The sequence below is a fragment of the Nerophis lumbriciformis genome, linkage group LG31 (genome assembly GCF_033978685.3).
Source record: "Nerophis lumbriciformis linkage group LG31, RoL_Nlum_v2.1, whole genome shotgun sequence".
Taxonomy (NCBI): domain Eukaryota; kingdom Metazoa; phylum Chordata; class Actinopteri; order Syngnathiformes; family Syngnathidae; genus Nerophis; species Nerophis lumbriciformis.
In genome coordinates, this window is record NC_084578.2 from 4,890,001 (window position 1) to 4,916,500 (window position 26,500).

At 41.7% G+C, this 26,500-nt stretch overlaps 1 protein-coding gene across 1 annotated transcript in view; it reads left to right on the forward strand.

The window, feature by feature from the left end:
- LOC133574059 (high-affinity choline transporter 1-like) overlaps positions 1–26,500 on the forward strand; it is a 48,342-nt gene that overhangs the window by 4,279 nt on the left and 17,563 nt on the right. Inside the window, exons 2-7 of the mRNA XM_061926083.1 lie at positions 11,920–12,161; positions 12,232–12,345; positions 16,688–16,843; positions 25,396–25,544; positions 25,636–25,779; positions 25,998–26,151. Coding sequence (XP_061782067.1) covers positions 11,978–12,161; positions 12,232–12,345; positions 16,688–16,843; positions 25,396–25,544; positions 25,636–25,779; positions 25,998–26,151 — 901 coding nt within the window. The 5' untranslated portion in view covers positions 11,920–11,977. The remainder of the gene's footprint in view (positions 1–11,919; positions 12,162–12,231; positions 12,346–16,687; positions 16,844–25,395; positions 25,545–25,635; positions 25,780–25,997; positions 26,152–26,500) is intronic.

Below are 26,500 nucleotides of genomic sequence, written 5' to 3' on the forward strand. Positions count from 1 at the left end.
CACCGATCCACAACATCCGCAGTCGAGGTCAGCAGAACACCATCCTCACCATACACGGTGTTGATAGTGCACTGCTTCCCCTTCCTGAGGCGGCGGATGGTGGTCCAGAATCGCTTCGAAGCCGTCCGGAAGTAATTTTCCATGGCTTCCCCGAACTCCTCCCATGTCCGAGTTTTTGCCTCCGCAACCGCTGAAGCCGAATATCACATATTAGTTTCACATTTGAAGTTGAACTGAATGGACTCTTACACCGTATTCTCTTTTTTGAGTTTCACCTGTATGGTATCATGACTGAGTGGAAATGTGCTTAAAGGAAAACATGCAACTACCATCCAACATTCCCCTAACGAAAATCAGGAGCACTGTGGCAAATTGGTGCGACATTCATTTATAGTTATTGCATTATGTTCAAATATATATAATATATAATTGTCACCTTGCAATTATTAGAAGAATCCATCCATTTTCTACCGCTTGTCCCTTTTGGGGTCGCGAAACACCGTTGCAATCTTTCCTTGTAAAATATAGCCAAACTTTGAAGTATTTCGACAACGTGGGCCCCATGTTGGGCTCTCCTATTTCTGGGGCTGAGGTTGCTGAGGTAGTTAAAAAGCTCCTCGGTGGCAAGGCCCCGGGGGGTGGATGAGATCCGCCCAGAGTTCCTCAAGGCTCTGGATGCTGTAGGGCTGTCTTGGTTGACAAGACTCTGCAGCATCGCGTGGACATCGGGGGCGGTACCTCTGGATTGGCAGACCGGGGTGGTGGTTCCTCTCTTTAAAAAGGGGAACCGGAGGGTGTGTTCTAACTATCGTGGGATCACACTCCTCAGCCTTCCCGGGTAAGGTCTATTCAGGTGTACTGGAGAGGAGGCTACGCCGGATAGTCGAACCTCGGATTCAGGAGGAACAGTGTGGTTTTCGTCCTGGTCGTGGAACTGTGGACCAGCTCTATACTCTCGGCAGGGTCCTTGAGGGTGCATGGGAGTTTGCCCAACCAGTCTACATGTGCTTTGTGGACTTGGAGAAGGCATTGGACCGTGTCCCTCGGGAAGTCCTGTGGGGAGTGCTCAGAGAGTATGGGGTTTCGGACTGTCTGATTGTGGCGGTCTTCTCCCTGTATGATCAGTGTCAGAGCTTGGTCCGCATTGCCGGCAGTAAGTCGGACACGTTTCCGGTGAGGGTTGGACTCCGCCAAGGCTGCCCTTTGTCACCGATTCTGTTCATAACTTTTATGGACAGAATTTCTAGGCGCAGTCAAGGTGTTGAGGGGATCCGGTTTGGTGGCTGCAGGATTAGGTCTCTGCTTTTTGCAGATGATGTGGTCCTGATGGCTTCATCTGGCCAGGATCTTCAGCTCTCACTGGATCGGTTCGCAGCTGAGTGTGAAGCGACTGGGATGAGAATCAGCACCTCCAAGTCCGAGTCCATGGTTCTCGCCCGGAAAAGGGTGGAGTGCCATCTCCGGGTTGGGGAGGAGATCTTGCCCCAAGTGGAGGAGTTCAAGTACCTCGGAGTCTTGTTCACGAGTGAGGGAAGAGTGGATCGTGAGATCGACAGGCGGATCGGTGCGGCGTCTTCAGTAATGCGGACGCTGTATCGATCCGTTGTGGTGAAGAAGGAGCTGAGCCGGAAGGCAAAGCTCTCAATTTACCGGTCGATCTACGTTCCCATCCTCACCTATGGTCATGAGCTTTGGGTTATGACCGAAAGGACAAGATCACGGGTACAAGCGGCCGAAATGAGTTTCCTCCGCCGGGTGGCAGGGCTCTCCCTTAGAGATAGGGTGAGAAGCTCTGTCATCCGGGGGGAGCTCAAAGTAAAGCCGCTGCTCCTCCACATCGAGAGGAGCCAGATGAGGTGGTTCGGGCATCTGGTCAGGATGCCACCCGAGCGCCTCCCTAAGGAGGTGTTTAGGGCACGTCCGACCGGTAGGAGGCCACGAGGAAGACCAAGGACACGTTGGGAAGACTATGTCTCCTGGCTGGCCTGGGAACGCCTCGGGATCCCCCGGGAGGAGCTGGACGAAGTGGCTGGGGAGAGGGAAGTCTGGGCTTCCCTGCTTAGGCTGCTGCCCCCGCGACCCGACCTCGGATAAGCGGAAGAAGATGGATGGATGGATGGATGGATGGGCCCCATGTTGCTGTGTGACGTCACTCCGTCATGTTGCGCAATGGCATCATTCCCGCCCGCATGAATCGTTAAGGCGGGGGTCAGCAACCCGCGGCTCTTTAGTGCCGCCCTAGTGGCTCCCTGGAGCATTTTTTAAAAAGGATTGAAAATGGGAAAAAATGGGGGGGAAATATTTTTTGTTGTTTTAGTATGTTTTTTGTTTGAGGACAAACATGACACAAACCTTCCCAACTGTTAGAACTACCAGTTTAATAATGTTTGTGTGTATGCTTCACTGATGACACCATTTGGCGAACATCCTTTCGTCCTACTCATTTCGGCGGTCCTTGAACTCACCATAGTGAGTTTACATGTAAAATCCTATAAATCTTTTTTTGTCTCATTTTGTCCACCAAACGTTTTATGCTGTGCGTGAATGCACAAAGGTGAGCTTTGTTGACGTTATTGACTTGTGTGGAGTGCTAATCAGGCATATTTGGTCAGTGCAAGCTAATCAATGCTAACATGCTATTTAGGCTAGCTGTATGTACATATTGCATCATTATGCCTCGTTTGTTGCTATGTTTGAGCTCATTTGATATCCTTTACTTTTATCCTCTTTGTATATAATTTATATGTGCATGTCTCGTGACACATTATCTGTATGCAATATTGGCTGCATTTCTGATAGTTGTTAGTGCGCCATGTTGTTCCAGACCACAGCAAACATTACCGATCATGCCAAAGATTGTAATAAATCTGTTAAAAGAAGTCATTTCCTTTAACTTGGACACACACATCTATACCTTAGGCCATTAAAATTTTGCTAGTCATTTCCAGGAGTTACCTCACCTTCTGAGTAGCCTCTGATTTACTAATGGTTTCTAATGTTGTAAAAATGTGTAGAATAAATATTACATTTCAACATTTCTGTCAACAAAGATTTACATCAGCCTGCGACACATAGTCGTTTTGATAGTAGGCTATTATAGTTAATATAGACACTTACATCATGTGTTGCCTTCATTATAACACTTATATAAGACTTTTAAAGTCACTTTGATAGTAGGCTAATATAACTAATATAGACACTTACATCATGTGTTGCCTTCATTATAACACTTAGATAAGACTTTTGAAGTCATTTTGATAGTAGGCTAATATAACTAATATAGACACTTACATCATGTGTTGCCTTCATTATAACACTTATATAAGACTTTTAAAGTCATTTTGATAGTAGGCTAATATAACTTATATAGACACTTACATCATGTGTTGCCTTCATTATAACACTTAGATAAGACGTTTGAAGTAATTTTGATAGTAGGCTAATATAGACACTTATTTAATGTGTTGCTTTCATTATAACACATATAAGACTTTTAAAGTCATTTTGATAGTAGGCTAATATAGCTAATATAGACACTTACATCATGTGTTGCCTACATTATAACACTTATATAAGACTTTTAAAGTCATTTTGATAGTAGGCTAATATAGCTAATATAGACACTTACATCATGTGTTGCCTTCATTATAACACTTATATAAGACTTTTAAAGTAATTTTGATAGTAGGCTATTGTAGCTAATATAGACACTTACATCATGTGTTGCCTTCATTATAACACTTATATAAGACTTTTAAAGTCATTTTGATAGTAGGCTAATATAGCTAATATAGACACTTACATCATGTGTTGCCTACATTATAACACTTATATAAGACTTTTAAAGTCATTTCGATAGTCGGCTAATATAACTAATATAGACACTCACATCATGTGTTGCCTTCATTTTAACACTTATATAAGACTTATAAAGTCATTTTTATAGTAGGCTAATATAACTAATATAGACACTTACGTCATGTGTTGCCTTCATTATAACACTTATATAAGACTTTTGAAGTCATTTTGATAGTAGGCTAATATAGACACTTCCATCATGTGTTGCCTTCATTATAACAATTATATAAGACTTTTAAAGTAATTTTGATAGTAGGCTATTGTAGCTAATATAGACACTTACATCATGTGTTGCCTTCATTATAACACTTATATAAGACTTTTAAAGTCATTTTGATAGTAGGCTAATATGGCTAATATAGACACTTACATCATGTGTTGCCTTCATTATAACACTTATATAAGACTTTTAAAGTCATTTTGATAGTAGGCTAATATGGCTAATATAGACACTTACATCATGTGTTGTCTTCATTATAACACTTATATAAGACTTTTAAAGTCATTTTGATAGTAGGCTAATATAACTAATATAGACACTTACATCATGTGTTGCCTTCATTATAACACTTAGATAAGACTTTTGAAGTCATTTTGATAGTAGGCTAATATAGACATGTATTTAATGTGTTGCCTTCATTATAACACATATAAGACTTTTAAAGTAATTTTGATAGTAGGCTATTGTAGCTAATATAGACACTTACATCATGTGTTGTCTTCATTATAACACTTAGATAAGACTTTTGAAGTCATTTTGATAGTAGGCTAATATAACACATATAAGACTTTTAAAGTAATTTTGATAGTAGGCTATTGTAGCTAATATAGACACTTACATCATGTGTTGTCTTCATTATAACACTTAGATAAGACTTTTGAAGTCATTTTGATAGTAGGCTAATATAACTAATATAGACACTCACATCATGTGTTCCCTTCATTATAACACTTATATAAGACTTTTAAAGTCATTTTGATAGTAGGCTAATATAGACACTTACATCATGTGTTGCCTTCATTATAACACTTATATAAGACTTTTAAAGTCATTTTAATAGTAGGCTATTATAGCTAATATAGACACTTACATCATGTGTTGCCTTCATTATAACACTTAGATAAGACCTTTAAAGTCATTTTGATAGTAGGCTAATATAACTAATATAGACACTTACATCATGTGTTGCCTTCATTATAACACATATAAGACATTTAAAGTAATTTTGATAGTAGGCTATTGTAGCTAATATAGACACTTACATAATGTGTTGCCTTCATTATAACACTTATATAAGACTTTTAAAGTCACTTTGATAGTAGGCTAATATAACTAATATAGACACTTACATCATTAGTTGCCTTCATTATAACACTTAGATAAGACTTTTGAAGTCATTTTGATAGTAGGCTAATATAACTAATATAGACACTTACATCATGTGTTGCCTTCATTATAACACTTAGATAAGACTTTTGAAGTCATTTTGATAGTAGGCTAATATAGACATTTATTTAATGTGTTGCCTTCATTATAACACATATAAGACTTTTAAAGTAATTTTGATAGTAGGCTATTATAGCTAATATAGACACTTACATCATGTGTTGCCTTCATTATAACACTTATATAAGACTTTTAAAGTCATTTTAATAGTAGGCTATTATAGCTAATATAGACACTTACATCATGTGTTGCCTTCATTATAACACTTAGATAAGACTTTTGAAGTCATTTTGATAGTAGGCTAATATAACTAATCTAGACACTTACATCATGTGTTGCCTTCATTATAACACTTAGATAAGACTTTTGAAGTCATTTTGATAGTAGGCTAATATAGACATTTATTTAATGTGTTGCCTTCATTATAACACATATAAGACTTTTAAAGTAATTTTGATAGTAGGCTATTGTAGCTAATATAGACACTTACATCATGTGTTGCCTTCATTATAACACTTATATAAGACTTTTAAAGTCATTTTGATAGTAGGCTAATATGGCTAATATAGACACTTACATCATGTGTTGCCTTCATTATAACACTTAGATAAGACTTTTGAAGTCATTTTGATAGTAGGCTAATATAGACATTTATTTAATGTGTTGCCTTCATTATAACACATATAAGACTTTTAAAGTCATTTTGATAGTAGGCTATTGTAGCTAATATAGACACTTACATCATGTGTTGCCTTCATTATAACACTTATATAAGACTTTTAAAGTCATTTTGATAGTAGGCTAATATGGCTAATATAGACACTTACATCATGTGTTGCCTTCATTATAACACTTATATAAGACTTTTGAAGTCATTTTGATAGTAGGCTAATATAGACATTTATTTAATGTGTTGCCTTCATTATAACACATATAAGACTTTTAAAGTCATTTTGATAGTAGGCTAATATAACTAATATAGACACTTACATCATGTGTTGCCTTCATTATAACACTTAGATAAGACTTTTGAAGTCATTTTGATAGTAGGCTAATACAGCTAAAATAGACACTTACATCATGTGTTGCCTTCATTATAACACTTAGATAAGACTCTTGAAGTCATTTTGATAGTAGGCTAATACAACTAATATAGACACTTACATCATGTGTTGCCTTCATTATAACACTTAGATAAGACTTTTGAAGTCATTTTGATAGTAGGCTAATATAGACATTTATTTAATGTGTTGCCTTCATTATAACACATATAAGACTTTTAAAGTAATTTTGATAGTAGGCTATTGTAGCTAATATAGACACTTACATCATGTGTTGCCTTCATTATAACACTTATATAAGACTTTTAAAGTCATTTTGATAGTAGGCTAATATAGACAGTTACATCATGTGTTGCCTTCATTATAACACTTATATAAGACTTTTAAAGTCATTTTAATAGTAGGCTAATATAGCTAATATAGAGACTTACGTCATGTGTTGTCTTCATTATAACACTTATATAAGACTTTTAAAGTCATTTTGATAGTAGGCTAATATAACTAATATAGACACTTACATCATGTGTTGCCTCCATTATAACACTTATATAAGACTTTTAAAGTCATTTTGATAGTAGGCTAATATAGACACTTACATCATGTGTTGCCTTCATTATAACACTTATATAAGACTTTTAAAGTCGCTTTGATAGTAGGCTAATATAACTAATATAGACACTTACATCATGTGTTGTCTTCATTATAACAGATTTGTTTTTTTGTATTTTTGGTCCAATATGGCTCTTTCAACGTTTTGGGTTGCCGGCCCCTGAGTTAAGGGATTCGTTTGGAAAAAAAGGGCAAGTGATTCCAAGGAATGTCTACACCGGGAACCTGCTTCTGGAAGAGAACAGATTTTCATCTCCCATCCGTATTAGCAAACGAACGACTCCCAAATGGGAATCATCGTTCGCTTAAAAGAGCCGTTAAAGAGACTGGACTCGTTCACAAACATCACATTAGGGAACATAAACAAATATGTAATATATACACTTAGCTTTAGTATTGCATTACCAATAAATTAGCAAAGGTTCATTTGATACCAAGGAACTTCACAGGTTTAGGTCCAATCAGAAAACCCCACAGACATCCTCAGACAAAGTTCAGCAAATGAATAATAGTGTGAGAGTCCAGTCCATAGTGGATCTAACATAATAGTGAGAGTCCAGTCCATAGTGGATCTAACATAATAGGGAGAGTCCAGTCCATAGTGGATCTAACATAATAGTGTGAGAGTCCAGTCCATAGTGGATCTAACATAATAGTGAGAGTCCAGTCCATAGTGGATCTAACATAATAGTGTGAGAGTCCAGTCCATAGTGGATCTAACATAATAGTGAGAGTCCAGTCCATAGTGGATCTAACATAATAGGGAGAGTCCAGTCCATAGTGGATCTAACATAATAGTGTGAGAGTCCAGTCCATAGTGGATCTAACATAATAGTGAGAGTCCAGTCCATAGTGGATCTAACATAATAGTGAGAGTCCAGTCCATAGTGGATCTAACATAATAGTGAGAGTCCAGTCCATAGTGGATCTAGCATAATAGTGAAAGTCCAGTCCATAGTGGATCTAACATAATAGTGAGAGTCCAGTCCATAGTGAATCTAACATAATAGTGAGAGTCCAGTCCATAGTGGATCTAACATAAGAATGTGAGAGTCCAGTCCATAGTGGATCTAACATAATAGTGAGAGTCCAGTCCATAGTGGATCTAACATAATAGTGTGAGAGTCCAGTCCATTGTGGATCTAAGATAATAGTGAGAGTCCAGTCCATAGTGGATCTAACATAATAGTGAGAGTCCAGTCCATAGTGGATCTAACATAATAGTGTGAGAGTCCAGTCCATAGTGGATCTAACATAATAGTGAGAGTCCAGTCCATAGTGGATCCAACATAGTGAGAGTCCAGTCCATAGTGGATCTAACATAATAGTGAGAGTCCAGTCCATAGTGGATCTAACATAATAGTGAGAGTCCAGTCCATAGTGGATCTAACATAATAGTGAGAGTCCAGTCCATAGTGGATCTAGCATAATAGTGAGAGTCCAGTCCATAGTGGATCTAACATAATAGTGAGAGTCCAGTCCATAGTGGATCCAAGATAATAGTGAGAGTCCAGTCCATAGTGGATCTAACATAATAGTGAGAGTCCAGTCCATAGTGGATCTAACATAATAGTGAGAGAGTCCAGTCCATAGTGGATCTAACATAATAGTGAGAGTCCAGTCCATAGTGGATCAAACATAATAGTGAGAGTCCAGTCCATAGTGGATCTAGCATAATAGTGTGAGAGTCCAGTCCATAGTGGATCTAACATAATAGTGAGAGTCCAGTCCATAGTGGATCAAACATAATAGTGAGAGTCCAGTCCATTGTGGATCTAGCATAATAGTGAGAGTCCAGTCCATAGTGGATCTAACATAATAGTGTGAGAGTCCAGTCCATAGTGGATCTAACATAATAGTGAGAGTCCAGTCCATAGTGGATCTAACATAATAGTGAGAGTCCAGTCCATAGTGGATCTAACATAATAGTGTGAGAGTCCAGTCCATAGTGGATCTAACATAATAGTGAGAGTCCAGTCCATAGTTGATCTAGAATAATAGTGAGAGTCCAGTCCATAGTGGATCTAACATAATAGTGAGAGTCCAGTCCATAGTGGATCTAACATAATAGTGAGAGTCCAGTCCATTGTGGATCTAACATAATAGTGAGAGTCCAGTCCATAGTGGATCTAACATAATAGTGAGAGAGTCCAGTCCATAGTGGATCTAACATAATAGTGAGAGTCCAGTCCATAGTGGATCTAACATAGTGAGAGTCCAGTCCATAGTGGATCTAACATAATAGTGAGAGTCCAGTCCATAGTGGATCTAACATAATAGTGAGAGTCCAGTCCATAGTGGATCCAAGATAATAGTGAGAGTCCAGTCCATAGTGGATCTAACATAATAGTGAGAGTCCAGTCCATAGTGGATCTAACATAATAGTGAGAGAGTCCAGTCCATAGTGGATCTAACATAATAGTGTGAGAGTCCAGTCCATAGTGGATCTAACATAATATTGTGAGAGTCCAGTCCATAGTGGATCTAACATAATAGTGTGAGAGTCCAGTCCATAGTGGATCTAACATAATAGTGAGAGTCCAGTCCATAGTGGATCTAACATAATAGTGAGAGTCCAGTCCATAGTGGATCTAACATAATAGTGAGAGAGTCCAGTCCATAGTGGATCTAACATAATAGTGAGTCCAGTCCATAGTGGATCCAACATAATAGTGAGAGTCCAGTCCATAGTGGGGCCAGCAGGAGACCATCCCGAACGGAGACAGGTCAGCAGCGCAGAGACGTCCCCAAACGGTGCACAGGCGAGCGGTCCATCCCGGGTCCCGACTTTAGACAGCCAGCGCTTCATCCGTGGCCACCGAACCTGTGCCTTCCCCCTCCACGAAGGAGAGGGGGGCATACCAGAAAAGAAACGGCAGATCAACTGGTCTAAAAGGGGGGTCTATTTAAAGGCTAGAGTATACAAATGAGTTTTAAGATGCTTCTACTGAGGTAGCATCTCTAACTGTTACCAGTAGAACATTCCATAGTACTGGAGCCCCAATAGAAAACGCTCTATAACCCGCAGATTTTTTTGGGGCTCTGGGAATCACTAATAAGCCGGAGTTCTTTGAACGCAGATTTCTTGCCGGGACATATGGTACAATGCAATCAGCAAGATAGGCTGGAGCTAGACCGTGTAGTATTTTATACGTAAGTAGTAAAACCTTAAAGTCACATCTTAAGTGCACAGGAAGCCAGTGCAGGTGAGCCAGTATAGGTATATACAGGTAAAAGCCAGTAAATTAGAATATTTTGAAAAACTTGATTTATTTCAGTAATTGCATTCAAAAGGTGTAACTTGTACATTATATTTATTCATTGCACACAGACTGATGCATTCAAATGTTTATTTCATTTAATTTTGATGATTTGAAGTGGCAACAAATGAAAATCCAAAATTCCGTGTGTCACAAAATTAGAATATTACTTAAGGCTAATACAAAAAAGGGATTTTTAGAAATGTTGGCCAACTGAAAAGTATGAAAATGAAAAATATGAGCATGTACAATACTCAATACTTGGTTGGAGCTCCTTTTGCCTCAATTACTGCGTTAATGCGGCGTGGCATGGAGTCGATGAGTTTCTGGCACTGCTCAGGTGTTATGAGAGCCCAGGTTGCTCTGATAGTGGCCTTCAACTCTTCTGCGTTTTTGGGTCTGGCATTCTGCATCTTCCTTTTCACAATACCCCACAGATTTTCTATGGGGCTAAGGTCAGGGGAGTTGGCGGGCCAATTTAGAACAGAAATACCATGGTCCGTAAACCAGGCACGGGTCGATTTTGCGCTGTGTGCAGGCGCCAAGTCCTGTTGGAACTTGAAATCTCCATCTCCATAGAGCAGGTCAGCAGCAGGAAGCATGAAGTGCTCTAAAACTTGCTGGTAGACGGCTGCGTTGACCCTGGATCTCAGGAAATAGAGTGGACCGACACCAGCAGATGACATGGCACCCCAAACCATCACCCAACCATGCAAATTTTGCATTTCCTTTGGAAATCGAGGTCCCAGAGTCTGGAGGAAGACAGGAGAGGCACAGGATCCACGTTGCCTGAAGTCTAGTGTAAAGTTTCCACCATCAGTGATGGTTTGGGGTGCCATGTCATCTGCTGGTGTCGGTCCACTCTGTTTCCTGAGATCCAGGGTCAACGCAGCCGTCTACCAGCAAGTTTTAGAGCACTTCATGCTTGCTGCTGCTGACCTGCTCTATGGAGATGGAGATTTCAAGTTCCAACAGGACTTGGCGCCTGCACACAGCGCAAAATCTACCCGTGCCTGGTTTACGGACCATGGTATTTCTGTTCTAAATTGGCCCGCCAACTCCCCTGACCTTAGCCCCATAGAAAATCTGTGGGGTATTGTGAAAAGGAAGATGTAGAATGCCAGACCCAAAAACGCAGAAGAATTGAAGGCCACTATCAGAGCAACCTGGGCTCTCATAACACCTGAGCAGTGCCAGAAACTCATCGACTCCATGCCACGCCGCATTAACGCAGTAATTGAGGCAAAAGGAGCTCCAACCAAGTATTGAGTATTGTACATGCTCATATTTTTCATTTTCATACTTTTCAGTTGGCCAACATTTCTAAAAATCCCTTTTTTGTATTAGCCTTAAGTAATATTCTAATTTTGTGACACACGGAATTTTGGATTTTCATTTGTTGCCACTTCAAATCATCAAAATTAAATGAAATAAACATTTGAATGCATCAGTCTGTGTGCAATGAATAAATATAATGTACAAGTTACACCTTTTGAATGCAATTACTGAAATAAATCAAGTTTTTCAAAATATTCTAAATTACTGGCTTTTACCTGTATATATATGTATATATGTATATACAGTATAGGCGTAATATGATCAAACTTTCTTGTTCTTGTCAAAAGTCCAGCAGCCGCTTTTTGTACCAACACAGAACATCTCACGAACCGTTCTTTCTCTGCAGTTTCCTCGATGAAAGTCCAGTCCCGGATCAACTGCAGCGCTTGAGGACACGGAACAAGATGACCATCCACGTCGAGGGTCTCGTGGCCATCGTCCTTTTTTACCTGGTCATCCTGTTCGTGGGCCTTTGGGCGGCGTGGAAGAACAAGAACTCGGGAGTGGGCGACGGCGGAGAACGGAGCGAGAGCATCATGGTCGGGGGTCGCGACATCGGCTTGTTCGTGGGCGTCTTCACGATGACGGGTGTGTGCTCCAGATGCCGGGGCTGCGACAGAACAGAAGCCATAAATATTCTTTGTTTATGTGGTTCCAGCAACGTGGGTCGGCGGGGGCTACATTAACGGGACGGCTGAGTACGTCTACTTGCCTGACTATGGCTTGGCTTGGGCACAAGCACCCTTTGGATACGCCCTCAGTCTGGTACTAGGTAAGGACTACCAGTCTTGATCTTGAAAAGCATGCTAGTCACATTGATCTGTTTTCCTTTTAAGTCAATTCAATTATAGAACGAGAAGGTCAGCGGACTTTGATTATGGTAACTACAACCCCAGAAATTGCATGTACAGTAAATGTCAAAGGAACATGAATTGATTCCTGATAGTTGTGGTTAATAAAACGTTTCATTATTAATATGCTCGGGGACATCATCGTGATCCACTTGCCAAATGGTTCCTTACCACATAAATGGCTATTAGAATCCGTTTATTTGATCCTAATCTACAGATATGAGTGTAAATCTGGTCTAGACCATACCTGGGCAGAATGCGACCCATGGGCCACATGCGGCCCGTTTAGCTCTTCAATCAGGCCCGCCGGACGTTCTATATAATTTCTTTAAGACCCTTAACGTAAAAACTGTAGCCTCCGTTATGATGTGCAGTGCTATTCTTAAATGTCCGTAAGTCTTGAACTATAGAAAGTATTTCAATGGTCAAAATCTGCGCTTTTGGGTGTTATAGGAGTTATTACGGTAATGTGTCAGGAACCGATGCGGAAGCACATTTTTACATGATAATGTATCATACTTGCCAACCTTGAGACCTCCGATTTCGGGAGGTGGGGGGCGTGGTCGGGGGTGGGGCGGGGGCGTGGTTAGGGGCGTGGTTAAGATATATATATATATATATAAAAAATACTTGACTTTCAGTGAATTCTAGCTATATATATCAATCAATCAGTCAATCAATGTTTATTTATATAGCCCTAAATCACAAGTGTCTCAAAGGGCTGCACAAGCCACAACGACATCCTCGGTATAGCCCACATAAGGGCAAGGAAAAACTCACCCCAGTGGGACGTCGATGTGAATGACTATGAGAAACCTTGGAGAGGACCGCATATGTGGGTAACCCCCCCCTCTAGGGAGACCGAATGCAATGGATGTCGAGTGGGTCTAACATAATATTGTGAGAGTCCAGTCCATAGTGGATCCAGCATAACAGTAAGAGTCCAGTCCACAGTGGGGTCAGCAGGAAACCATCCCGAGCGGAGACGGGTCAGCAGCGCAGAGATGTTCCCAACCGATATACAGGCGAGCGGTCCACCCCGGGTTCCGACCCCGGACAGCCAGCACCCCATCCATGGCCACCGGATCTGTGTGTCTCCCCTTCCACAAGGGATAGGGGGGAGCAGAGGAGAAAAGAAAAGAAACGGCAGATCAACTGGTCTAAAAAAAGGGGGGCTATTCAAAGGCTAGAGTATACAAATGAGTTTTGAGATGGGACTTAAATGTTTCTACTGAGGTAGCATCTCTAACTGTTACCGGGAGGGCATTCCATAGTGCTGGAGCCGGAATAGAAAACGCTCTACAGCCCGCAGACTTTTTTTGGGCTCTGGGAATCACTAATAAGCCGGAGTTCTTTGAACGCAGATTTCTTGCCGGGACATATGGTACAATACAATCGGCAAGATAGGCTGGAGCTAGACCGTGTAGTATTTTATACGTAAGTAGTAAAACCTTAAAGTCGCATCTTAAGTGTACAGTAAGCCAGTGCAGGTGAGCCAGTATAGGCGTAATATGATCAAACTTTCTTGTTCTTGTCAAAAGTCTAGCAGCCGCATATATATATTTTTTTTATTATATATATATATATATATATATATATATATATATATATATATATATATATATATATATATATATATATATATATATATTATATATATATATATATAATACATTATTATTTATTTATATATGTATAAATAAAATAAATACTTGAATTTCAGTGTTCATTTATTTACACATATACACACACATAACACTCATCTACTCATTGTTGAGTTAAGGGTTGAATTGTCCATCCTTGTTCTATTCTCTGTCACTATTTCAGAACACACACATTATACAAATATACATTATAAAACCAATAAGAAAACGGGAGCTCTAATTTGGGAGTGTGACTTAGGATCAGAAGTTCCTATATAAACATTGCGTACTCAAGTCGCCATTTTGTATTGATTACTGCAGCTGTGCACTGGATTCCTTCACAAATACAAACTACAACTCACAAACACTTTAGAGTTAGGCTCCACCATCAGAATGTGTACTTAAACTTATAAGGATCACATGGATATTATTCAGTGAGTTGATTCACCAAAACTAACCTGTTATACAGGAGGAAAAAGCACACAGGACGTTTCAATTGTTCACAGACTGGTCGCTCTCATCAGAATGACAAGACACTTCCGGTCTGCAGGTGATTGCATTCAATTGGGAAGAAACGCCCTACTGCCCCCTACTGACCAATGTGAATACTGATAAATGTGTAATGACAGCTCCAAAAACGAATTCAAACCACAAAATAAAATAAATAAATCAACACAAAAATGTGACACATTATGGGTGGGTCACATATGCATGTACAGTAGATGGCAGTATTGTCCTGTTTAAAAGTGTCACAACATTGCTGTTTACGGCAGACGAACTGCTTTACGGTAGACGAAATGCTGTTGTTGTGTGTTGTTACCGCGCTGGGAGGACGTTAATGAAACTGCCGTACAATAAACCCACATAAGAAACCAAGAACTCGCCCTCGATCATTAGCTGTTTATATTGTGGGAAAGCGGACGTGTGAACAGGCTGTCAACACGTCACTCAGGTCCGCATGGAGCTGGAGGGGGCGTGGCCTACAGCTCCGCCTGAATTTCGGGAGATTTTCGGGAGAAAATTTGTCCCGGGAGGTTTTCGGGAGAGGCGCTGAATTTCGGGAGTCTCCCGGAAAATCCGGGAGGGTTGGCAAGTATGTAATATATCATAATGTATGTGTTTATTACACTTGGCATTCATATTTTGCTGTTTGTACACTTTTGTCATGTTTTGCTTGATTGTAAAAGATACACAACTATGGACGAGCTGGTCCGAGAAGTAAAAGTTGTTGTTAATATTCAGTGTTTAATTGTTCATAGTTAATATTGTGAATCCCACTTTCTGTATTTTCATGTACATTTTGGGTGCCCCTGTCAGGTTCAAACACTGATGACATCTATTAAACAAGACAAGAAGCAAAGAATTAAACAAGAGTCAGAATTCAATTTGGCTCAATTTGAGGAGAGACGCCCGGACACTGTACCCTTGTACAGTGTCTCACACAGTGTCTCAGCACGCTCTGGCGAAAGATTGTATGCCTCCTCCTTTTATTTGGACTTTCTCTGACCACACGTCAACAGCTGCTTCCAAAGGGACGGGGGTCGTATACAGTTCACAGAAAAGGTCGTAAAACAGTTCACAGAAAAGGTCGGTTCAAAAAAGAGGTCGTAAAAGAGTTCAAAAAGAGGTCGTCTGGAAATTGGGCAGATTCTGCCTTCTCGCCGCTTTGTAGTTCCATCCATCCATCCATTTTCTACCGCTTATTCCCTTTGGGGTCGCGGGTGGCGCTGGAGTCTATCTCAGCTACAATCGGGCGGAAGGCGGAGTACGCCCTGGACAAGTCGCCACCTCATCGCAGGGCCAACACAGATAGACAGACAACATTCACACTCACATTCACACACTAGGGACCATTTAGTGTTGCCAATCAACCTATCCCCAGGTGCATGTCTTGGGTTAAAACAATATCTTTCTGTTGATTACAATACATGAAAGAAACACAGAAACAACTTCATGTTGCTTCCCCCTACACAGTGGAGTTTTAGAAACAACTTCATGTTGCTTCCCCCTACACAGTGGAGTTTTAGAAACAACTTCATGTTGCTTCCCCCTACACAGTGGAGTTTTAGAAACAACTTCATGTTCCTTCCCCCTACACAGTGGAGTTTTAGAAACAACTTCTTGTTGCTTCCCCCTACACAGTGGAGTTTTACTAGCCTTATTACTCTTGTTGGTAGGTTTCAAAGACAGCTTTTGCTTCTCACCGGATACTCAATGTAACACAAAGTTTATGTGATAAACAGTTATTCTAACAGACCCATTCAGTAAAAAACTGTAAAATTCCATTCCGTTTTTTTAGGTGGTCCGCCATAACGTTTTTAGAACTCTATCGGACATTGCGACTTTTGGTATTAGTGTTCCTGGAGAAAAGGGAACCAAACACACATACTGTACAGCAGATTTTTACAGCTAAATGTGTACCAGTCAAAATATTTGCCCAGCTCTGGTCTAGAGTGTACCCCACCTCTCACCCAAAGTCAGATGGCATAGTCTCCATGACCCTAATGAGGACAAGTGGTAAAGACAATGAAAACTGAGTCAAAACCAGATTGGTTGGTAACAGTAACAGTTGGTACAGTATTTTGTAAATCCTGTTGATAGAATTTCAAACTTCTTACAGGAGGTCTTTTCTTTGCCAAACCCATGCGTTCACGGGGCTACGTCACCATGCTGGATCCTTTCCAACAGCTCTACGGAAAGAGGATGGGGGGTCTTCTCTTCATCCCCGCTGTCATGGGAGAAATCTTCTGGTCTGCGGCTATTTTGTCTGCTCTCGGTAGGTGAAACATAAAAATGGTGTTCTCTTTTGCTCTCTTGGCCATTTCTCATTAATTCTAACATGCCAAGTCTTGGATCGAGGCTCACCTTTTAAGTTAGATTACATATACAGTAGTTTCAAAATAATGCAAGAAATTATGAGTGGAAACCGCTCTCTGGAAAGAGGGTGGTGGGGGGTTTCTCTTCAACCCCATGTCAGGGGAGGAATCTTATGGTCTGCGGCTATTTTGTCTGCCCTCGGTTAAGTTAGACTGTATTTAGTTTCAAAATATTGCAAGAAATTATGAGTGGAAACCGCTCTATGGAAAGAGAGTGGTGGGGGTCTTCTCTTCAGCCCCATGTCATGGGTGAAATCTTAAGGTATATGCTCTTGGTAGGTGAAACATAAAAATGTGTTCTCTTTTGCTCTCTTGGCCGTTTCTCGTTAATTCTAACATACCAACTCTTGGATCGAGGCTCACCTTTTAAGTTAGACTGTATTTAGTTTCAAAATCTTGCAAGAAATTATGAGTGGAAACCGCTCAATGGAAAGAGGGTGGTGGGAGTCTTCTCTTCGACCCCCTGTCATGGGTGAAATCTTATGATCTGCGGCTATTTTATCTGCTCTCGGTAGGTGAACCTTTAAACCTGGGAGAGCAGAGACATAATAATAAAGAAAGAACTGCAAAAAAAACCATTTAGGGGATTCATGGTGGTGATATACTGTGTGTACAACAAGTGCTACAATATAAACTCCATTCACACACCATAACTTTTAAAGACCAGACATAAATAACAAAACATAAAGATGTGTTCTCTTGTTGCTCTGTTGGCAATTCTTCGATCCAGGCTCACCTTTTAAGGTAGAATGTGTTTTGTTTCAAAATAATGCAAAAAATTATGAGTGGAAACCGCTCTATGGAAATAGAAATCTCCTGGTCTGCGGCTAATTTATCTGCTCTCATTAGGTGAACCTTCAAAACTGGGGTAGCAGACAAAGTAAAACGAATCTGCAAAAACCACATTCGGGATGGTGACATGGTGGTGTCATGCTGTACAACAAGTGGTACAATATAAAGTATATTCACGCACCGTTACTTTTAAAGAACAGAAATAAATAACAAAACATTAAAATATGCTCTCTTATTGCTGTGTTGGCAGTTTCTCGTTGATTTTAACTTGCCAGTTTATAGATCGAAGCTAACCTTTTAAATTCAGAATACATTTTGCAAGAAATTATGAGTGGAAACCGCTCTATGGAAAGAGGATGGGATGTCCCCCTGTCATGGAACAAATCTTCTGGTCTGCTATTTTATCTGCTCTCGGTAGGTGAACAATCAAAACTGGGAAACATTGAAAACCAGGAAAGCAAAAAAAAAAAAAGAACCACAAAAATCACATTCGGGGTTTTATGGTGGTGTATACAACAAGTGCTACAATATGAACTACATTCACACCCAATTATTCTTAAAGTACGGACATAAATAACAAAACATAAAATGGGCTCTTTTGTTGCCGTGTTGGCAGTTTCTTATTGATTTTAATTTGCCAGTCAGAATACATTCAGTTTCAAAATAATGCAAGAAATTATGAGTGGAAACCACTCTATGGAAAGATGATAGGGTTCGGGGGAGGTCTTCTCTTAATACTCACCATTATGGGAGAAATCTTCTGGTCTGGGGCTATTTTATTTGCTCATAGTAGGTGAACCTATTAAACTTGGGAAGCAGAGAAAGCAACAACAAAAAAGAAATACAAAAACCACATTTGGGATGGATCATACTGGTGATATACTGTATATACAATAAGTGGTACAATATCAACTCCATCCACACACAATTGCTTCAAAATTAAATAAACAAGCATTTAATAACAACGCATGTTGGTAGTTTCTCATTGAATTGAACTTTTAAAGTCAGAATTAATTTGGTTTCAAAACAAAGCAAAAAAATTATGAGTGGAAACCATGTTATGCTATTGCCAGATTACATCACTTACTACTCTATCTATCAATCTATCTATCTATCTATCCATCTATCTATCTATCTATCTATCTATCTATCTATCTATCTATCTATCTATCTATCTATCTATCTATCTGTCATGTCTGTGTAATCATGTTTTGTTTTAAGTCATGTTTTGTTTGGTTATAGGACTCTTTGGTTTCTGTCTTTTCACTCCCTTGTCTTGTTTCCATGATTACCCCATTAGTTTCACCTGTTCCACGTTTGGACTCATTGTGCACTCTTGATTGTCACCATAGCAACCCATTAGTTTTCACCTGTCACGTCACGCACCTGTTTCACGTCTTGAGTCACGCACCTGTTTTCGTTAATCATGTCTGTAGTATTTAAGTTCAGTGTTTTTCAGTTTGTCTTTCTGACGACCTCACCACATTTATTCTCTGTCCATTCTTTTCATGTCCAATCCTCAAGCAACTATTTCTGTCCAAGCCAAGTAAGTTTTTGTTCCATGTTTATAGTCTTTTTGGTTTCATAGTTTGTTCTCCGCCATTGTGCGTGTTTTTTGTTTGTACTTTTTTGCTATAGTCTTTTGGTTTCATAGTTTATTCTCCGCCTCTGTGCGCGCTTTTTGTTTATTCCTTTTTTTTTGATAAATATAAATAAATCATGTACCTTCATTCCCGTCTCGCCCGTGCCAACTTTCCGTTGCATCCCGGAAAAGCAAACACCCAGGACCAAGTCATGACACTATCTATCTATCTATCTATCTATCTATCTATCTATCTATCTATCTATCTATCTATCTATCTATCTATCTATCTATCTATCGCCATACCAGAAAGCACTTAACGAAAGTGGATACCAATTCACCCTCCAATACAACCAACCAGCAACTAAAACAAGAAAAACCAGGAATCGGGACAACATACTTTGGTACAACCCCCCATTCAGCAAAAACGTCAGCACGAACATTGGACACAAATTTCTTGCACTCATTGACAGGCACTTCCCCAAAAAAACATGTACTCAGGAATATACTTAACCTTGAAACTTAGCTACAGCTGCATGATTAATATCAAACAAACCATTGACTCACACAACAAAAAGATTCTGAGCACTCACAGACAAGCAACCGCTAACAACTCCAACTCCACAGATAGCTGCAATTGCAGACAAAGGCTTAACAACGGAAACTGTTGTTTACCAAGCCAGCATCACCCGCAAGGACAACTCAAACACAGAGACATACATTGGACTCACAGAAAACACCTTTAAAACCTGTTATAACAATCACACACCATCACTTCCTAGCCCCCAACTCAGGAACTCTACAGAGCCGAGCAAATACATATGAACTCTTAAAGACAATAAAATTGATCACGCCATTACGTGGCAAATTGTCGCATCTTGCTCACCATACAACAGTGCAGCTAAAAGATGTAACCTTTGCCTGAAATAAAAATGTTTTATTATATACAATCCCAGCATGTCCACTTTAAACAAACGCAACGAGCTCGTCTCATCATGCCGGCACAGAAGCAAGGCACTACTGTGTAACAACGACCACACCCCCATGTAATGTACTTTATGTATATGTAACAACCACAGACACTTCAATACAATCCCCTAAAGAGCAGGGAAACCTGCGAAACAGGCTTGTAGGGATGAAATAGCCTCTGTGTTTTTTTCCTGACTTAACATATATCCAGCTCTATCCCGGTACTGAGCACTGTATAATGAATAAACCGCAGTAACCTCGACCATACCTATCCATCTATCTATTTAGCATTGCTCTGGTGTATCGTCAAATTCGTAAGACGATGGCAGCCACTCAAGGAGCCCAAAGGTTGTTCGTCGCAATGGATGGTTTGGGCAGGAACCCAGACTGTGGCGATTTCTGTACAGAATCGCAAGATGGATCACATCATGGAGAAGCTTGCTGAAAAGGAAAATTTAATTGAATTTGAGAGCACCCAGTATTGACGAATAGAACAGACAAGTCATTGTATTGTCTGCTCGCGGAAAACAAACTATCCTAATCTACGATTTGACTCCCTCGAATGGCCTTGACACTGTGAAAACAGGACCAGGCTGTTCTGAAAACACCCCCGAGGACACCTCAATGATGGACGCTTTTGACCTCTCTCCCTCCTCAACGACACCTGGAGTCGAACTTTTGCATATCGGCCTCAGTCTATAAAAAAAATTACGTCGTCACACCCAAGACATTTGGGCACGCACGCACACACCCCCTTTCCCACCCCACACCTTCACCACCGCTTGATTCCCCTTCGGGGTGATGGACGGCTGGCAGCGCTTCATAGCAGCAGTCGACCTCCAGGGTCCCGACTCCCCGCCCCTCTGTCGCGAGTTGTCGTGATTAAATGTAACGTGTTTATGTGTACATGGCATGGAGGTTTTTTCCCACTCCAGACTAGACCCCCTTAGGACACCAGTCTACATTGTATTTTTTTACTCATCTTCTTCCCCAGCGTTTACCTTTTTCTTATCTTTTACGGGCCGCCTTTAGTGACCCATCAGCGTTGCTGTTCTGTAACCCTGTACACTGTTTGTTTGTCTAATCTTGAACGAGTTTGTGCTGAAAACATCATTTCGTTGTACTTGTGCAATGAAAATAAAGTCCTATCCTATCTATCTATCTATCTATCTATTAGAGATGCGCGGATAGGCAATTATTTCATCCACAACCGCATCACAAAAGTCGTCAACCATCCGCATCCACCCGAACTAACATTTAATCAAAACTGCACCCGCCCGCAGCCGCCCGCAGCCGCCCGCACCCGCCCGTTGTTATATATCTAATATAGACGATGCAAGGCATTAGTGAGGTTATAAAGCTTTTGCCTGTTAAAGAAAGGAGACTGATCCAATGCAGCAGAGACATTCAATGCGCGCCACGCTGTCACGGCCCAGACGCACACCAGTGCGCAATGATTTGGGAGCCGCGCGCTGAGCGCACCTCCAAGCGCGCTCGCGCCACTCAAACTGCTGCAGGCAGCTGCGTTTTATCTTGTTTTAACATCCTGTGGCATTCTTCTGGGATCACGGCTGACGACACTCCTCATGCTCAGGGTGTTTGTGGAGGTTCGGGGTTTTGCACAAATGTGATGCACCATGTTAGATGTCCCGGTTTTGTGACTGTCGTAGACATAAACAGCGTCGCAGCTCTTGCAAATCACGTAGCCAGCATTACTATCATCCTGATTTACAACCTCATAAAAACGAGTCCACGCTGAACTTTTCTGGCCTTTTTTTCCCTGGTCTTTAGTATTCCCTTTTTTAGTTTGTCGCGTACCACGTTTGCTGCCGGCGTTGCCATCTCTTTTTTTTTTCTTCTTCTGTTGTGGCATGCTGCAGGTGCCTGCTCGTTTTTCGTATGTGGGTAACAACATTTAACTATGTATATATATTTCCGAATTGGTTTAACTGCCACCCGCCTGAATCTATTTAAAATCTAATTTTTTTTTATTTCAACCGCCCGACCCGACCCGCGGATAAAATCTAATTTTTTTTTATTTCAACCGCTCGACCCGCGGATAATCCGCGGACTCCGCGGTTGTATCCGCAAACCGCGCATCTCTACTATCTATCTATCTATCTATCTATCTATTAGAGATGCGCGGTTTGCGGACACAATCGGGCGGTTGAAATTTAAAAAAATTAGATTTTATCCGCGGGTCGGGTCGGGCGGTTGAAATTTAAAAAAATTTGATTTTAAATAGATTCAGGCGGGTGGCAGTTGAACCAATTCGGAAATATATAAACATAGTTAAATGTTGTTACCCACATACGAAAAACGAGCAGGCACCTGCAGCATATGCCACAACAGAAGAAGAAAAAAAAAAGAGATGGACACTTTTACGGAGCGGAGAAGGGACGCCTCGCCGGGGTCCGGGACCGAGGCCCCTTCCCCCGAGAGGGCCCCACCGGGAGCCGTAGCTGAGGCGATCCGCGAGAAGGGCCCGACGCACGTCCAGGGTCACCACCGCACCGACACCCCGCCTCGTCCGCCTTCGCCGCGGCCGGCGTCACGCGCAGCAGGTAAGCAGCTTACCTGCCCGCCACCCCCGTGGCCGGGGGCTCGTAACAGGGGTCACTCCGCGCGCTCTGCCCGCACAGCTTACCTGCCCACCACCCCCAGTTGCCGGGGGTGCGTAACAGGGGTCACTCCGCGCGCAGTGCGCTCACAAAAGGGGTGGGGCTCACCCTGTTGAGCCGAGTGGGCCACTTTTGGTAAGCAGAACTGGCGCTGCGGGATGAACCGAACTCCGGGTTAAGGCGCCCGATGCCGACGCTCATCAGACCCCAGAAAAGGTGTTGGTTGATATAGACAGCAGGACGGTGGCCATGGAAGTCGGAACCCGCTAAGGAGTGTGTAACAACCCACCTGCCGAATCAACTAGCCCTGAAAATGGATGGCGCTGGAGCGTCGGGCCCATACCCGGCCGTCGCCAGGCAGCGAGAGCCGCGAGGGCTAGGCCGCGACGAGTAGGATGGCCGCCGCGGTGCGTGCTGAAGCCTCGGGCGCGAGCCCGGGTGGAGCCGCCGCGGGTGCGAGGGACATCGCACCTCCATGCGCTTGGAGGTGTGCTCAGCGCGGCTCCCAGATGATTGCGCACTGGTGTGCGTCTGGGCCGTGACAGCGTGGCACGCATTGAATGTCTCTGCTACATTGGATCAGTCTCCTTTCTTTAACAGGCAAAAGCTTTATAACCTCACTAATGCCTTGCATCGTCTATATTAGATATACAGGTAAAAGCCAGTAAATTAGAATATTTTGAAAAACTTGATTTATTTCAGTAATTGCATTCAAAAGGTGTAACTTGTACATTATATTTATTCATTGCACACAGACTGATGCATTCAAATGTTTATTTCATTTAATTTTGATGATTTGAAGTGGCAACAATTGAAAATCCAAAATTCCGTGTGTCACAAAATTAGAATATTACTTAAGGCTAATACAAAAAAGGGATTTTTAGAAATGTTGGCCAACTGAAAAGTATGAAAATGAAAAATATGAGCATGTACAATACTCAATACTTGGTTGGAGCTCCTTTTGCCTCAATTACTGCGTTAATGCGGCGTGGCATGGAGTCGATGAGTTTCTGGCACTGCTCAGGTGTTATGAGAGCCCAGGTTGCTCTGATAGTGGCCTTCAACTCTTCTGCGTTTTTGGGTCTGGCATTCTGCATCTTCCTTTTCACAATACCCCACAGATTTTCTATGGGGCTAAGGTCAGGGGAGTTGGCGGGCCAATTTAGAACAGAAATACCATGGTCCGTAAACCAGGCACGGGTAGATTTTGCGCTGTGTGCAGGCGCCAAGTCCTGTTGGAACTTGAAATCTCCATCTCCATAGAGCAGGTCAGCAGCAGGAAGCATGAAGTGCTCTAAAACTTGCTGGTAGACGGCTGCGTTGACCCTGGATCTCAGGAAACAGAGTGGACCGACACCAGCTGGACTGCTGCTGAGTGGTCCAAAGTCATGTTTTCTGACGAAAGCAAATTTTGCATTTCCTTTGGAAATCGAGGTCCCAGAGTCTGGAGGAAGACAGGAGAGGCACAGGATCCACGTTGCCTGAAGTCTAGTGTAAAGTTTCCACCATCAGTGATGGTTTGGGGTGCCATGTCATCTGCTGGTGTCGGTCCACTCTGTTTCCTGAGATCCAGGGTCAACGCAGCCGTCTACCAGCAAGTTTTAGAGCACTTCATGCTTCCTGCTGCTGACCTGCTCTATGGAGATGGAGATTTCAAGTTCCAACAGGACTTGGCGCCTGCACACAGCGCAAAATCTACCCGTGCCTGGTTTACGGACCATGGTATTTCTGTTCTAAATTGGCCCGCCAACTCCCCTGACCTTAGCCCCATAGAAAATCTGTGGGGTATTGTGAAAAGGAAGATGCAGAATGCCAGACCCAAAAACGCAGAAGAGTTGAAGGCCACTATCAGAGCAACCTGGGCTCTCATAACACCTGAGCAGTGCCAGAAACTCATCGACTCCATGCCACGCCGCATTAACGCAGTAATTGAGGCAAAAGGAGCTCCAACCAAGTATTGAGTATTGTACATGCTCATATTTTTCATTTTCATACTTTTCAGTTGGCCAACATTTCTAAAAATCCCTTTTTTGTATTAGCCTTAAGTAATATTCTAATTTTGTGACACACGGAATTTTGGATTTTCATTTGTTGCCACTTCAAATCATCAAAATTAAATGAAATAAACATTTGAATGCATCAGTCTGTGTGCAATGAATAAATATAATGCACAAGTTACACCTTTTGAATGCAATTACTGAAATAAATCAAGTTTTTCAAAATATTCTAATTTACTGGCTTTTACCTGTACAACAACGGGCGGGTGCGGGCGGGTGCGGGCGGCTGCGGCTTTGATTAAATGTTAGTTCGGGTGGATGCGGATGGTTGACGACTTTTGTGATGCGATTGCGGATGAAATAATTGCCTATCCGCGCATCTCTACTATCTATCTATCTATCTATCTATCCATCTATCTATCTATCTATCTATCTATCTATCTATCTATCTATCCATCTATCAACTGTTGTTTTCCTTACTGGTCCTACAGGAGCCACTCTGAGTGTGATTGTGGACATAAACATCAACATGTCAGTGTTGATCTCAGCCCTGATTGCCATCTTCTACACCCTTGTGGGAGGACTCTACTCAGTTGCCTACACAGATGTAGTTCAACTCTTCTGCATCTTCCTGGGTTTGGTGAGTTTTACTACCAAAAACACACATGAGACATAGTAGCTACGGATTATCGGCGGTAATGTCTTGGTTCTGTACCCTCTCTAACCACCAGTGGATCAGCGTGCCGTTTGCCTTGTCCAATCCTGCCGTGTCAGACATCACGGTGACAGCCAAGGAGGCAATCCACCAGTCACCCTGGCTGGGGAAGATTGATCCCGCAGATAAATGGCTCTGGGCGGACAATTTCTGCTTGCTGGTAAGTCGCAGCTGTCATCCGCAGATCCATCACTGTGAACCAGTTTATGTGTCAGCGTGTTTATTGGTTTGACATAAGGGAGGAGGGGAGGAAGCTATTGCACATTCAGTTACATCATCAAGAATTTCTATGATTTTAGTCGATAATTGTAGAGTTGGAGATGGTTGCAGAGTACGTTGGCTTGCTGTCTGTATTCACAATGCCGTTTCTGTTTCTAGATGTTGGGGGGGATTCCCTGGCAGGTCTATTTTCAACGGGTTCTTTCTGCCTCTTCAGCTACCTACGCCCAGGTCCTCTCCTTCCTCGCTGCCTTCGGTTGTTTGGTCATGGCCGTGCCCTCTGTCCTCATTGGAGCTATAGGGGCGTCCACTGGTAAATCACACACTGCCGTGTCCTCCGTCTGCAGACGTCTTCGTCGTCGCATGTTGAAACTTGGCATATATGCTACAAGCTCGGTTAGTACACTGCAAAAAGTCCGTGTTCAAAAACAAGAAAAGAAAATACAAAAATGAGGGGTATTTTATTTGAACTAATCAAAATTATCTGCCAATAGAACAAGAAAATTCGGCTTGTCAAGACTTTCCAAAACAAGTACAATTAGCTAACCTCAATGAACCCAAAAATACCTCAATATAAGTATATTCTCACTAATAACAAGTGCATCATTGAGGTCATCAAGCGTCCATCATTGAGGTGTCCTCGGAGGTGTTTTCAGAACAGC